At 39.3% G+C, this 13,632-nt stretch overlaps 1 protein-coding gene across 2 annotated transcripts in view; it reads right to left on the reverse strand.

The window, feature by feature from the left end:
* Nucleotides 1–13,189: 13,189 nt before the first annotated feature.
* Nucleotides 13,190–13,632, reverse strand: part of LOC131229370 (phosphatidate cytidylyltransferase 1-like) — a 32,963-nt gene continuing 32,520 nt past the window's right edge. For both annotated transcript variants that reach the window (XM_058225315.1, XM_058225314.1), the window contains one exon: nucleotides 13,190–13,397. In XM_058225315.1, the coding sequence (XP_058081298.1) occupies nucleotides 13,374–13,397 (24 nt within the window). In that variant the 3' untranslated portion in view covers nucleotides 13,190–13,373. The remainder of the gene's footprint in view (nucleotides 13,398–13,632) is intronic.

A 13,632-nucleotide genomic window follows, 5' to 3' on the forward strand; every position in this document is an offset into this window, starting at 1 on the left:
AATCCATCTATAGAGATAATCATCATATAAGCAGTTTGGATAAATGAAATATGGACTAATATCCAAAGAAAAAGTTTCGATTTTTTCCCTACAAATGCGTCGGAATGTATCCTAGCAAGTGGTAAGAATTCTAGATTCCTCCACCCGAGGATATCAACAGATTACTCGGTTTTTCAATTTACGATTGTGGAGCCCATGATTTAGTGATCCTGACCGTTGGTGTGTTTAGAAAATTTGGTGGATGGATAAAAGATGAAAAATATATTTTTTTGGAAATTCTATCCTATTTTTTGTCTTCTGTAAACAGACGGTCAGAAAAAGGCAAATCAAAGTGTACCACGTTATGCTAATTCGAAGGCCCAAATTGATGGCTGAGATTGTGTGAGTTGGAGAAACTCCCGGAAACAACGGTCTTGATCAGTGAACCATGGCCCACTTGTACGAAATGAAGATCCGAGTACGCGGTGCACGTGATCGAGGAACATTATCATGTGGGGAGGAGTTATACATGATTAGCCGCGCTACAGTAATTCGCGCTGGTACTTTCAGGAGTGATTTTCATAAACCGAGAGCCATGTGAATGTAACTTTCATAAGATCTAAACCGTCCATCAGGTACAATGCCTCATTTTATCCGTTGAACCAAAATAATCATGATCATGAAAAACTGATGTGGGCCGTGCCACAGGACACAGTTTCAATGGAATGCCTACCATTAGTTTTATGTAGGCCCTACCGTGGTGTTTGCATGGCATACACTACATTAATCTGATTTTCCTCATAATGATGAAATGATTTTCCATAAACAACAGTATTTTAAAACTCAGGTAGGCCATGCCAAATGAATTTAAAATATTAAGGTATAATTTAGATGTAGTGGCCCAAATGAGTGTTGGACCATCCTAAATATTCCTATCAACGTTAAAAAGTAGAATTTATATGTGATTAACGGAATCGATTTTATTAATGTTCAATATTTTTCTTCACGCAAGTGAAACTAACCCTGATGAGTACCTATCGCGAGGTACCCAAGTGTTTTCCTCGTATGCTACTCTGCATGCGCATCACGGTTCATACACTTGCATATAAAAATTGCATACGTGGAATATATTAGCTCAAATAAAACCGTCTATATTGCGAAGAACAATGTATCCAGTTCATATTATTTATATTATATTGTTTGAACAATCATAACCTCTGATTCGTGGACACTTGTTTGTAGAAATAGGAACGGTGAATATTTTTTATTTTTAACCGTTCAATAAATGTCCACCAATCTGATATTTCGATAATCAAAATAATATTATGTTTTGGCTTCGTGATACATCTACACTAGTTTCCATAACTTATACAGTTTAATTTGACTGTTTATATGCCACGTGTGCAGTTTCGAAGCAATATCTAAGTGCCTGCGTATCTCCACCACACACTACCAGAGTATCAACGTTTCTCTCCGACCATATAATTTCTGCTCTCATCACCATTGCTCGATCCAACATCTGCACGGCCAGCTTGCTCGGGTTTTTAGTTCGTAGAGATGGGGCCCATGGTCTAGTGATCCGAACCGTTGATGTGGCTCCTGTAGATGGACCATGAGCATGGGCTTTGTCTTTGCAATTACACGGGTTTCAGTTCCGACGAGTGGAATCCGTCGTTAGGTCCATGGAAAACATTTCCAGCTTGTCACAGATCGGATGGCTGAGATTAGTCACACGGACGGTGCGCCTGCAACTAACTGAAACGTGTGGGGGAGAATGTGAAACAAATCCACCCTGTCCATCAGGTGTAAGTTACTTTGTTAGTGTGGTTTCTACTCATTCAACATTATTATCACTATTAGTTGTCATGTAGGTTTGTTTGCTCCACCTTTAATGGGGTCAACCTTTGATATGGACCGTTCATATTGGGCTACCTTAACCCTATCTTCAATGTGAATCATCCATCGTGTGAATCCAACCTTCGATGTGGACCATTTATTATGTTGGGCCACCTTAGCCCTGTCTTCAATGTGAACCGTCCACCTTGTGAGGCTTGCCTTCAATGTAGGCTATCCATCATGTGGGGACCACATTGGACCTAGACCATCCACCACGCGAGACATTGGATGTGGGTTTTCCATCATGTGGGCCTACCTTTAATATTATTGTCCATCATGTGGGGCCCACTTCCAAATCCACCACCCATCATGTAGAGCCCAACTTTGATTTTGGATCATCCATCATGTGGAACCCACCTTTGATTTGGATTGTCCATCATTCAAGCCCGACCTTTGATGTGGGCAGGGCTGACCTTCTATGTGAACAGTATTCATGTGGGGCCCACCTTAATATGGACCACCCATCATGGGAGCCCACCATCAGTATTATTGCCCATCATGTGGGGCCCACTTTCAATATCCACCGCCCATCATGTGAAGCCCACCTTTGATTTGGATTGTCCATCCTGTGGGCCCCACAATTGATGTGGGCCATCCATCATTAGGAGTCATTCATCATTAGGGCTCGACCTTTGATGTGGAGCATCCATTATGTAAGGCACACCTTGATGTGGGTCATCCATCATGGGCCCGCCATCACTATTAATTGTCTTTCGTGTTCGTGTGCAGCCCACCTTCAATGTCCATCACCCATCATGTTGAGCCCACCTTTGATATGGACTGTTCATCATGTGGGCCCAACTTTGATGTGGGTCATTCATCATTAGGGGCCGACCTTTGATGTGGACCGTCCATTTTATGGGCCCACCTTCAATTTTCATTGCAATCATGTGGATCCCACATTTGATGTGGATCATTCATCATGCGGGCCCTGCCTTCAACATCGATCATCCATCATGCAGGCTCACCTTGGATGTAGGTCATTCATCATTAGGGGCTAACCATTGACGTGGAGGCCCATTATGTGGGCCCCAACTTAATGTGGGTCATCCATCATATGGGCCCACTATCAATGCTGATTTTCATCATATGGGACCCACCTTCAATGTTCATTGCCTATTGTGTGGGGCTCACCTTTAACGTGGACCATCCATCATGTGGGCTCACCTTTGATATGAGTCGTCCATCATGAGAGGCCACTTTTGATATGAAAATGTCCATTGTGTGGAGAGAGAGAGAGAGAGAGAGAGAGAGAGGGGGGGGGGGGGGGGGGGGGGGTAGGAAAGTACGTTTTAAAAAAAAAAAAAAAAACAATTCTCAGGTATTAAGTTAATTTTGAAAAACTGCTTATCAAACTAACTTTAAAAATGAATATTTTTATTGATCACTTATGTGAGTGTTGCCTGATAGGCCTTACATTTTCATCTAAAGAATATTTAAATTCAAGACTCAAGTGAGCCACAACACAAGTGACACATTCATCCTATCATAGTGCATCAAATGAGTGGATTGGATGATATACACACACCCAAGAGGACCTCACATACAATTTGGAAGCTTTTAGTGAATGGACTTCCCATCTCAACAGCTCCCATGGTCAGCACATGTGAGTTTTGGATTGGCTGATTTTTAGGCTCATGTCCAAAATCAAGATGGCACACCCAATTGATATCTGGATTGCATCCACACACAGTCTTTCATCCACATCAGCAAATAATCACGTTGCGTGTGACATGCGGAAATTGGTTGTAACCCATTAACCCTTTACACAATCTAAGCTCCCGCGAGTCTGCAGTGAAAAGCAAGAATTACCCCACGTGAAGTGATAATACCGCCATTTATAAATTGACTACTTCAGCGCCGTTATTGGACATTGCAGGCTAAGCATCTATTTCTCGTATATGGCTCCACACCAAGAAGAGGGATGTGTACCTCCAGCAACAATGACGAATGGAACCATAGGCTCCTATGCTGGGAGCATTTCGGGGTAGAGGTCTAACCACCCAACTCCCTGTTTATGGCATGCTATAGTTCTTATAGTCTCTCGACATTGGCAGTTATGACAGACACAAGTATGCTATGCACTTCCTTTGGGAATCGCATAGTTGGATTCACAGCTCAATCTATTAACATGTGGTATTAGAGCCGGGCATGCATTCACATCATGGTGAATCCATTTGTTTTTGATCAACCCTTATAGCTTGTCTGCCATGGAGAGAGCTAGCCACCGCTTTCAATTTTTTCTTCCATCATTGCCGATGATCCAGCTTTGCCACGCAATGATCTACAACACTTTAGTGATGCTAGACAATGACCCTGCCATTGCCCAAGGCTGCAATCAACAGTAGATATCTCTCGATGACGGTGAATGGTGGTTGATTCTTTCTGAGAAGAATACTTTTTTTTTTTTTCTCTTTGGGCCTAGTTTCAGTTTTTTGGGCCTAGTCATTATCTAGTCAAGATGGTGGGGCCAAAGGATGATCGATGACATGGCACATTAGATACTTTGGGCCCCCACCTTCCATGTGATAAGCGAACAGTGAAATGTAATGACTTGGGCTTGCTTCTTTAAAAAAAATCTGGTCTAGATGCAGTGAACTGGAATAATCTCTATCATTATTGATGGTCCACCTTTGTTTCGACTGGGATGTAAGCAATTCGCATCCGGCATCCATCTTCCCCATTTGGGATTGTGGCCCACCTGATGAATGGAATGGAAACATTTTGTTTCTTTTTCCCAGTTTATTATATTGTGAAAGGGTTCTAATGATGATGTTTATGGTGAATGGTGTGATGATGATGCTACTAGTGATGGGTCATTGCTACATGATGATTTAAAATGGTTGGTTTGAGGAGGAGATTGGTGGAAGATTGACAGACAAAAGTCACTCTCAAATGACATGCATGCACAACATATCAATGACAATTTTTTTTGTGGGCCAACTCTTGGAGTGTATATTTGTTGGTCAGAGATTGTTGGTACACTTGTATGAGAGAAAACTGGGGTTACAACAAAATAATCCCAAGATCGATGTCCAACCCATATGAATAGACCAGATGTTGCATGCATGTCATGTGTGCCCGTTTTCCGTAAACCCTAGTCCACTGCACTCCAAGGAGTTGGAGAGAGAAATGATGAGGGTTGCCTGCTATAATAGCAATTAAGGCATACTCGTTGGCCCACATGTTGGCATAGATCACGTGTAACATCTCACCCATCCATCATCTGGGAGCACCTTCAGGTGGCCACTTTGATGGACAAAGTGGAGTGTCTGAGGCTCTTCTAAGTGGGCCTATATTGGCCTGTTTGACCGGTTAAGGCGGGCTATGCCTTGGGCTTGGTTCCATAGAATTGGACCCAATTTCACCGGATTCAAGACTCGTTTGCAGATCAATTATGGGCATACTTGTTTTTTCGATTATTGGCATTGGTCACTTGGGTCTAATTTCAACGATCGTAGCTTAAGAGCACGACAACATTTATGGGTGTCGAACTCATCCAGTTTATAACAGTCCATGCATTGCTAATGGCTAGACATACCACATATAGTGACCAATATGACTCAATCCACCTGTCTCTTTGTCTACAGGGCATCGGGAATATCCATTAGGGGTAATTGGATGGGGAAGGGTCCTAGTTTCTAGGGTTTAGTGGATACTCTTGATTATATGTTCCACTAAAGTGGTCGTGACTAAGGATGTCCATTAGGTCTTAGATTTAAGTGCATGGGACATTGTCGTGCATTAAAGACTTATAAGTTGGTGTTTGTCTTCAAACAAGCAGTATTCAACTCAAAGGAATTCGCCATCTGGTTGAAGCCAAATGGGATGGGGTGGATGGTATTAACAACGTAGACTCAAATGGTCCATTTTGCCACAAAGGTGTTGGACTATTTGGGCCTATGTTGTTAATATTCATCCAGCCTCATATTGTGAAGAATGCTTGCATGTTGTGATCTTGGCCTAAAGGAATGGGTCGTAATGATGCACTGGGTTTCACGCTAGGATTTGATGATTAGGCTCATCATCCTGGATAATCTAGTTGATTGTCCCATTGATTAGATAAAGTTTAGTAGAATAAGTGTTTTTTATTTGATACTTAAAATTTTAGATGGGGTATTTCATATTACGTGGGTTGTTGCACCTTTTATGTAATGTAGTAATGAATATTAGATCTATTCTCTCTCAATTTAAAGGCCTACCTACCCTCAATTGTACTAACTTCTCAAAATGGAAAGAGGCATTAGAGATAACTCTTGGATGTATAGGATTATACTTAACCATTAATAAGGATCAACCTCCAAAACTAACTGAATCCACCACTGCTTGTGATATTGTCAAATATAACAGGTGGGAATGGATCAATAAGTTAAGTATAAAGATTATTAGACATTCAATTCTTAAGTCTTTTCGTGGAGCTATACATGAGAAGGAGAGCATGAAAGAACGCATCGAAGAAATCGGAAAGATATTTATTAAATCCAATAAAGCAGGGGCTATAATGGTTCTCTCTGAACTCGTGTCCCTAAAATACAATGGCGCTGGAATTAGGGAGCACATCATAAAGATATCCAACCTTACGGCTAAGTTAAGGACACTCCAGTTAAACATTCCAAAAGACCTAGTAGTTTACTTAGTGTTAATTTCTCTTCCTTCCGACTTCAACACTTTTAAGGTCGTTTACAATACTGTGAACGCCTTCCTGCCGCGCGAGCGTAGCGGTGCCCTCACTTCCTTGGCTTTGGTATTGATTTATTCATGTAGCCATAGTATATTATTAACTTACATGTAAAAATGTATTTGATTTAGAGTTGCTACTAGTTAAATGAAACTCAAAATCTGCAGCCCACTATAAACCGCAGAATCGTTTAAAAGACGGAGAATCTCACGATTCCCTAACTCAAGTGACTCCCGCAGTTCGTCTACGACCATAGATTTTGAGTTAGGGGCCTTAGTGACGAAAAAGGAAGGGATTAAGCATCATTTTTTTGTCTGCTCAGGGTGCGGTCTCTACTTTACAAAATTTTGCAATTTTTTTTTTTTTTTTTGTGGATTCAACAAAATTTTGACATTTTTATATAGGTGTTAGCAATTGCAATTTACTACCACAATTTTTAAGATGCCCGCAGTTTTTTGGACGGCATTGTGAGCGCTTGCTATTTAAATTATAAAATAATATATTATATATCGTACATATGATATGAATTAAAGATTTTAATTATGTGTGTGTGTGTGTGTAATTAAAGGTAATGATGACGTTTTATATATTTATTTTATAATAAAAATTTATATATATTTATTTTATAAAAATAATGATTAGTTTTATTATATATATAAATATATATATCGTTTATATATAACGTTATTGTTAGTTTGTTCCTTTTCTATAAACTATTTAAATGCTTGTATCTTATTAATGTGTCTGTCCGTTTTAGTAATCTTTGTCTTGTTGAAAAGATAATCAAATAAGTTTCCTAATAAGATTATAATCACTTCGATTGAACCCCGTTTGACATGTCGAAAGTATGACAGTTCAGTATGTGAAACCAATTGTTTGCAATTAAATCGATTGTCCGTTTTCGATAATATTGAGCTCATTGGAAATGTCGCATGATAAGCTTTTCAGTGGAACTGAAATCAATTCAATTGGATCCCATTTTACTAGTCTAAAGTGCAGTCGGAGTTTTTATGACTTTGGCCACTCATCAATGTGTGGTTTTGGTAAATGGGTCGAATCTTGCTCATCATAACACAATTTGAAGGAAACTTAAATTCATTAGGAATATTATTTAACCACATTTCAAATGAACCATAAATCATCTTGATCGGTCAACATTTGCTTTTAATAACATCATGACCACTTTGTATGAAAAAACGACCGTAGTTTCCTCAATATTGAAAATGTGACCTTTCACACCTCAACACAACTTTATCCGGAAATGCTAAGTAATAAAGAGAGTGATCACTAGGTATAGAGAATTCATTTTATCCTTTTTTCACATATCATTTGCTATATACAAAGAGTTTTCGGGGCTCTGAAGTTTGGATGTATGGCCATGACCGAGTCGTCACTGGATTTGGTGCTAGCCGATCGGGTCCATTAGTTGTCTCCGGGACATGACGAATATGCTCTTGGTTCAACTCATTTGGATTTTTAATGATTTCCAAGTCTATAGAAGATAATTTATTGAAGTCAAGATGAAGCTCAATGAGTGGCATATCCTTGTTTTAGGTGGGGTGTCTATAAATACTAAAAAAAGAAAAATGAACCTTGACTGAGTTGATATCACAATGTGTGCAAGAGGAAGAGGGGCTTAAGCGAGAGCGACCAGAAAGTACTCATCTTGCATAACAACACCCCACCAAAAAAAAAAAACAAAAGAGAGAAGATAAGTTCTAGGAGGACATACTGCTAACGATGGTGCAGAGTTGAAGGACCAAAACAAAGTGGTTGGACCCGCTATTGTTGTGACCAAGAGGGTCACTTAAAGAAATAATGTCATTGGTACAAAGCTTGACTCAAGAATAATAGGAACAAAAGTTAAGGTAAAGATTCTTATCTGACATTTTTTAAGGTTTTAATTGATATATATTTGTCATGATGTGAATCAATTTTAGACCATACACTCACATCTTAAATCTCATTTAGTGGCACCTCAGGAGCTAGAGACCCAGTGATGCAGATCGCTGTGATCAATGGCATATTTTCAGTAGGAGAATCGAGGCTTATGATTTTGTATTTCTTTTAAATACAAAATTTAGGATGCATTTGAATCTTTTAAAACCCTTGCATTTATTTTATATTGGTTTTATATATATATATATATATATATATATATATATATATATATATATATATATATATATATGTTGGTTTAAGGGCCTCGATACTCTAATGGTGCATGAAATGTGAATGTGAATGTGAATGATGGCAACCCTATCTACAGATAAGAATAAAAGTGACAGTCATAAATAGGTTCGATCCCTAAAAGTGATCTGCACAAAGGTCCCTAAAAGTGATATGTACATAGGTTTTTAGTCTGGATAGGTAGTGTTATTACTTTGAGGAGGATGTACCTATAATGACATTCATGACATTGAGTCAGGCGTCCATGAGAAAAGTTTGACTTGAAAACGAGAGAAGACACGTGTCTCGAATTCCAAAGAATCCTGATTTACACAACACAAGATTCTTTCTCAAAATCACATTTGTCCTTTAATCATTTGATTAGTGAGGGAACAATGGGAGTCAATCTCAATGCTGTAAAAGTCCAGGGGCCCGCACTTGACCTTATAGATACATTGAAAATCCTTATTGTAGGAGAGATTGTGGGTATACAGGGTCCATAAATTAGATGAATAAAGAAAGGTGATAAAGATACTCAACTCATATATTGTAACATCAATCGGGTGAAACTAATAATATGAATAAGTTGGTCTACATTGAATGCCTCGTTAGTGGGAGGTATAGTTTCAGGTTTTGTTTTACAGCACGAGTGTTGTAGCTCAACAGGGTATAATGCGAGCACTTATAACATCATACATTTGAACAAAATTCTAACATCTATCACGAACCCAAGTGGTAGACGTTGCAATATTGTAATCCTCTGAATTGAGATAGAGACAAAAGAGCACTCACTAAAGTCCATTGAAAAGAAAATGATCTATAATCGTCGAGTGTTTATAAAACCCAACTGATAATTGTATCGTAGGTTAGTGAGACTATAAACATTAAGGTTTTGTACACATTTTAGTAAATTAAGGATTATTAATGATTCAAGTTTTGTCATATGTTCTTATTGTGCATGCATAAAGAAAAAAAGGACAGATAGTGTTGGTCATGATTGAGGTTGAAGCATCTTATGATGGAGATGACATGACCGCTTGGAAGTCTGCATGCAGGTCACGCCTAATATCAGATCTCCATATCACGCACATATGTTTTCGGAATCCATGCCATTGGGAATGTTGGAATGTTGGTATTTGTAATCACGCCTGATCTCATTTCAACAAATGATGCGACGATCACCATGGTCCAATATCAATAGTTTCAATGGACTATATTATTACAGGTACTGCCCATGATCCATTAAAGTATATCTATAACAGTTTCAAACATGTAAAGTATGAACTTAATGCATACATGGCTCGGCTGCAAATATTCTAATGCCATGAATGACCCAAATGGGAGAATGTTAGAAATTAGTGGGCCACACATGGTATTAGTTATATAGACAGCTACATGAATGGTTTAGATCATTGGGGCATTCTTCGGGTGGGGCCCATGACATTGGGTTGTATATGGTCTTATAGTGACCCGAGGACCACCATAAGGAGTTGTGTTTAAACACAACTGAGTATCTCTACTTATGAGAGAGAGAGAGAGAGAGAGAGAGAGAGGGGGGCTTGCGCGCCTAAGCGACACTGAGAGTCCAGCAATGGACTCTCGGACGCTGATCGAACTATAAAGAATGTGCAGCGGCTCCCTCTCAACTCACTCGGTTTTAGAGGATTGTGTTTAGGGTGAGGAAGGAGGATGAGGCACCGCACTTGCCACATGTGACAAAAGAAAAAGAAAAAAAATCAGGATAACACCATTTGGTGCATTTTCCGTGAAAATAATGTGGTATTTTCAAGATGTCGGTGATTATTTGTCCCACATATCAAAATGAATGTCCTCACTGTGGTGTGACCCAGTTTACCGATTATCACTGAATTATGGCCATTGAACCACAATTGAGGCCATATCCACCGTTGATGCACCGATTTTATCTTCTTCTTCTTCTTCTTGTTTTTCTTGGTTTCTTTTTAAGACGGCTACAAAGCAATCTGATAATGGTAAGCTGGAGGCAAGTTTTTGTTAGGGCTTTTCCCAGCAAAAGCAATGTTTTCTCCGACTCGCTGAACTAAAGTCAATCATCTCAGAATGAATGTGTAGCCCTGAACCAGCTGTTGCTTGTGAGGTATGGAAAGAGACTTGAACAAATTTGCAATGGTGGTAGATATCTTGTAATCCAGTAATTTCAGCCTGTTCCCCTCTCAATGCGTCTTCAGTATTTACAACATTGCAAAACCCTAGCAGAAAAGAACCCTGATTGGTGTTGTAATCCACAATTATCAGCAGTTAAACTTAATTGGACTATGATCAAGTGGGACCCATTCATTGAGCTGATTCACCTATAGGCCTCGTTTGGAAGCTTGTAAATAGAGGTAAATGGAAAATGGATTTGGAGGTAAATGAATTGAGAGTAAATGGCTTACTTTGTGTTTGGATGGTGGTAAATGAAATTGCATTTGAAATCCAAATATTTTGTTTGGATGGAAGGGGACGAATTAGAATACATGGAAAATTTTAATATATTCATGGAAACATGTGACATCCCAATCAGCTTTAATATTCCAAATTAGTGTACATATGTGATTTTTAACCGAATGATTGTAATAAGCCTATTGAAATATCAACTGAGAAAATTTTGAACCTAAGTGGGCCACAAACATAAGGATTATAAACTATCGACTAGCCAATGTTTTTTAACCATCCATTCAGATGGCCAACTCACTAGGAGCATATCGAAGTATGATTTAGAAGGGAACATGGGTAAAAGGTGCAAATGGGTTGAGTTGACCCAGTGAATCATCGTAGCCAACCCAAAATTATAAGGTCAGGCTCCTAAAGATTTAACTAATTTTCAAATAGGTCATGCATGAGACCTAAAATTAATCAGACCCAACCCAAACCCAATGTTGGCCATCCTAAAATAAACTGGACCCAAACCCAACCCAATAAAATAGTTAATAGCCACTAGTCCAGTGAAAAATGGGAACTGCATAACTATTTATAGTTAGTTAATTAGTGGATGGATGTGAAACTTGCAGATCACATGGCGACAGAAAGGAAATGCATGGATTTGAAAGCTCACATGCAATCACTGCTCATCCATCTACTGAATAGGCGAAAAAGAAAATGCATGAATTTCAAAGCTCACATGCAATTGCTGCATGCAATCACTGCTCATCCATCTACTGAATAGGTGAAAAAGAAAATGCATGAATTTCAAAGCTCACATGCAATTGCTGTATGCAATCACTGCTGATCCATCTACTGAATTGGGCGAAAATAAAATCGAAAGAAGACAGTCATGAGGAATGCTGAAGCTAGGTCTAGTTGCTCAAGTGAAAAGGGACTTATCATGTATGAGATCTGGGCCATCGATCATGTAGGGATCGGTGGGAATGCCTTGACCCAACTCAGGCCTAAACCCATGAATTTCATGGGTCGGGTTTGGATCCTCCAAAATGGAAACCCAAACCGTGAAATAAAATGGTATTTTGACTTGGACCTGTCCTGGACCCAAACCCCATTTCATTTCTGGGACAAAAATACATACATATCATTAAATGGGTTGGGACTCTCGACCCAATTGGACCCATTTGCACCCCTAATTACAAGGTGATGACTCCCATTGCACCAGAAACCAAGTGTCCTGATTCGCTAGGTTGTACATGTGGGTCCCATGGTTCAGGAATCCTTACCCCCAAGGAACCCAAAAGAGATGAGTTCCACCTAAGAGTTCCCCCCATTAGACTATTCTAAACCTTGGATCTGTGCCTAAAAATAAATGGCTGCAGAAAACCAATGAAACAGTCCAAACTGATAGTCATAGATCACATGGATAGAATAATCAAATCTGGGATGTCAATGGGATATCCGCCATCCAATGGGGCAGAGAATCATATCTACAGTCTGGATCACTGAAACAAATCCCCACCTGTGCAAAATGGATGAATCAGGACACTTCACCTTTGGATGCAGACATTATATTTCCTCTAGATACAGATAGAATATAAAGAGAGATGCTCCATTGTAGTGCTCCTGATTGCATTGGTTGACTTGGACATTCCAATCGGTCAATCTGAACTGTCCATTAAGTCTGGAACACATTCTCCAGGTAACCATGCAAAAAATTTGCACTGACCGGATGATCCAACCCATGGATGGTATGGTTATGATTGCCTAACAAAAGGTGATTCTTCAAAATAATTAGCAATCCATTATTGTCCCTAACAAATAGATGGATTTTATTGTTAATTGGCACTATTTTCTGTGGACCATCCATATTAAAAGGCCATAGATTAGAGTGATGTTTGCATGGTAGCCTGTGAAATATGCGTTGAGCCTAACGAACAGTCTAGATCAATAGATTGGACTAAGCGTCGCAATGTAACTAGGAGCACTATAACTTATAGCACCGGAGCATTTTGAAAAGATAAAAGGGAAAAAAGGGGATGGGTGAGAAAGGAAAGAGAGGACTCGGAAGACTATACATTCAATGTCTATGTATTGAAAACCTTTGTAAATATGAGATGGGGAGGAGTAAAACACATCACCATTTACATAACATGCAAGACTACAGGCACATGGGAGTGCTGCTTCAATCCTTCAGGAACTGCCTCTCTTGGAAGATCTTCAACAGCTGCAAGTACAGAATCCATTGCTCCTAGAGAGAAAGGTTTCTTAGTATCTGCATCACAACCGTCCCACAGATATCGTTTTTACTACTTTTTTTTTCCAGATCAGTAGATAAGATTTTATTAAAAGGAAGGTGAAAAGGCCATTAAAAAGAAGAAAAAACACAAAGAACCGATCAAATATGGAAATCGTTCCCAAGCCTAGGAACTAAGAAACCAGAAAATTCTGCCGAGGAGCAAACAAAGCGTTTGACTCTGTAAATAAAACAGAATTTGGTGCACACATCC

This window comes from Magnolia sinica, chromosome 16 (genome assembly GCF_029962835.1).
Source record: "Magnolia sinica isolate HGM2019 chromosome 16, MsV1, whole genome shotgun sequence".
NCBI lineage: Eukaryota > Viridiplantae > Streptophyta > Magnoliopsida > Magnoliales > Magnoliaceae > Magnolia > Magnolia sinica.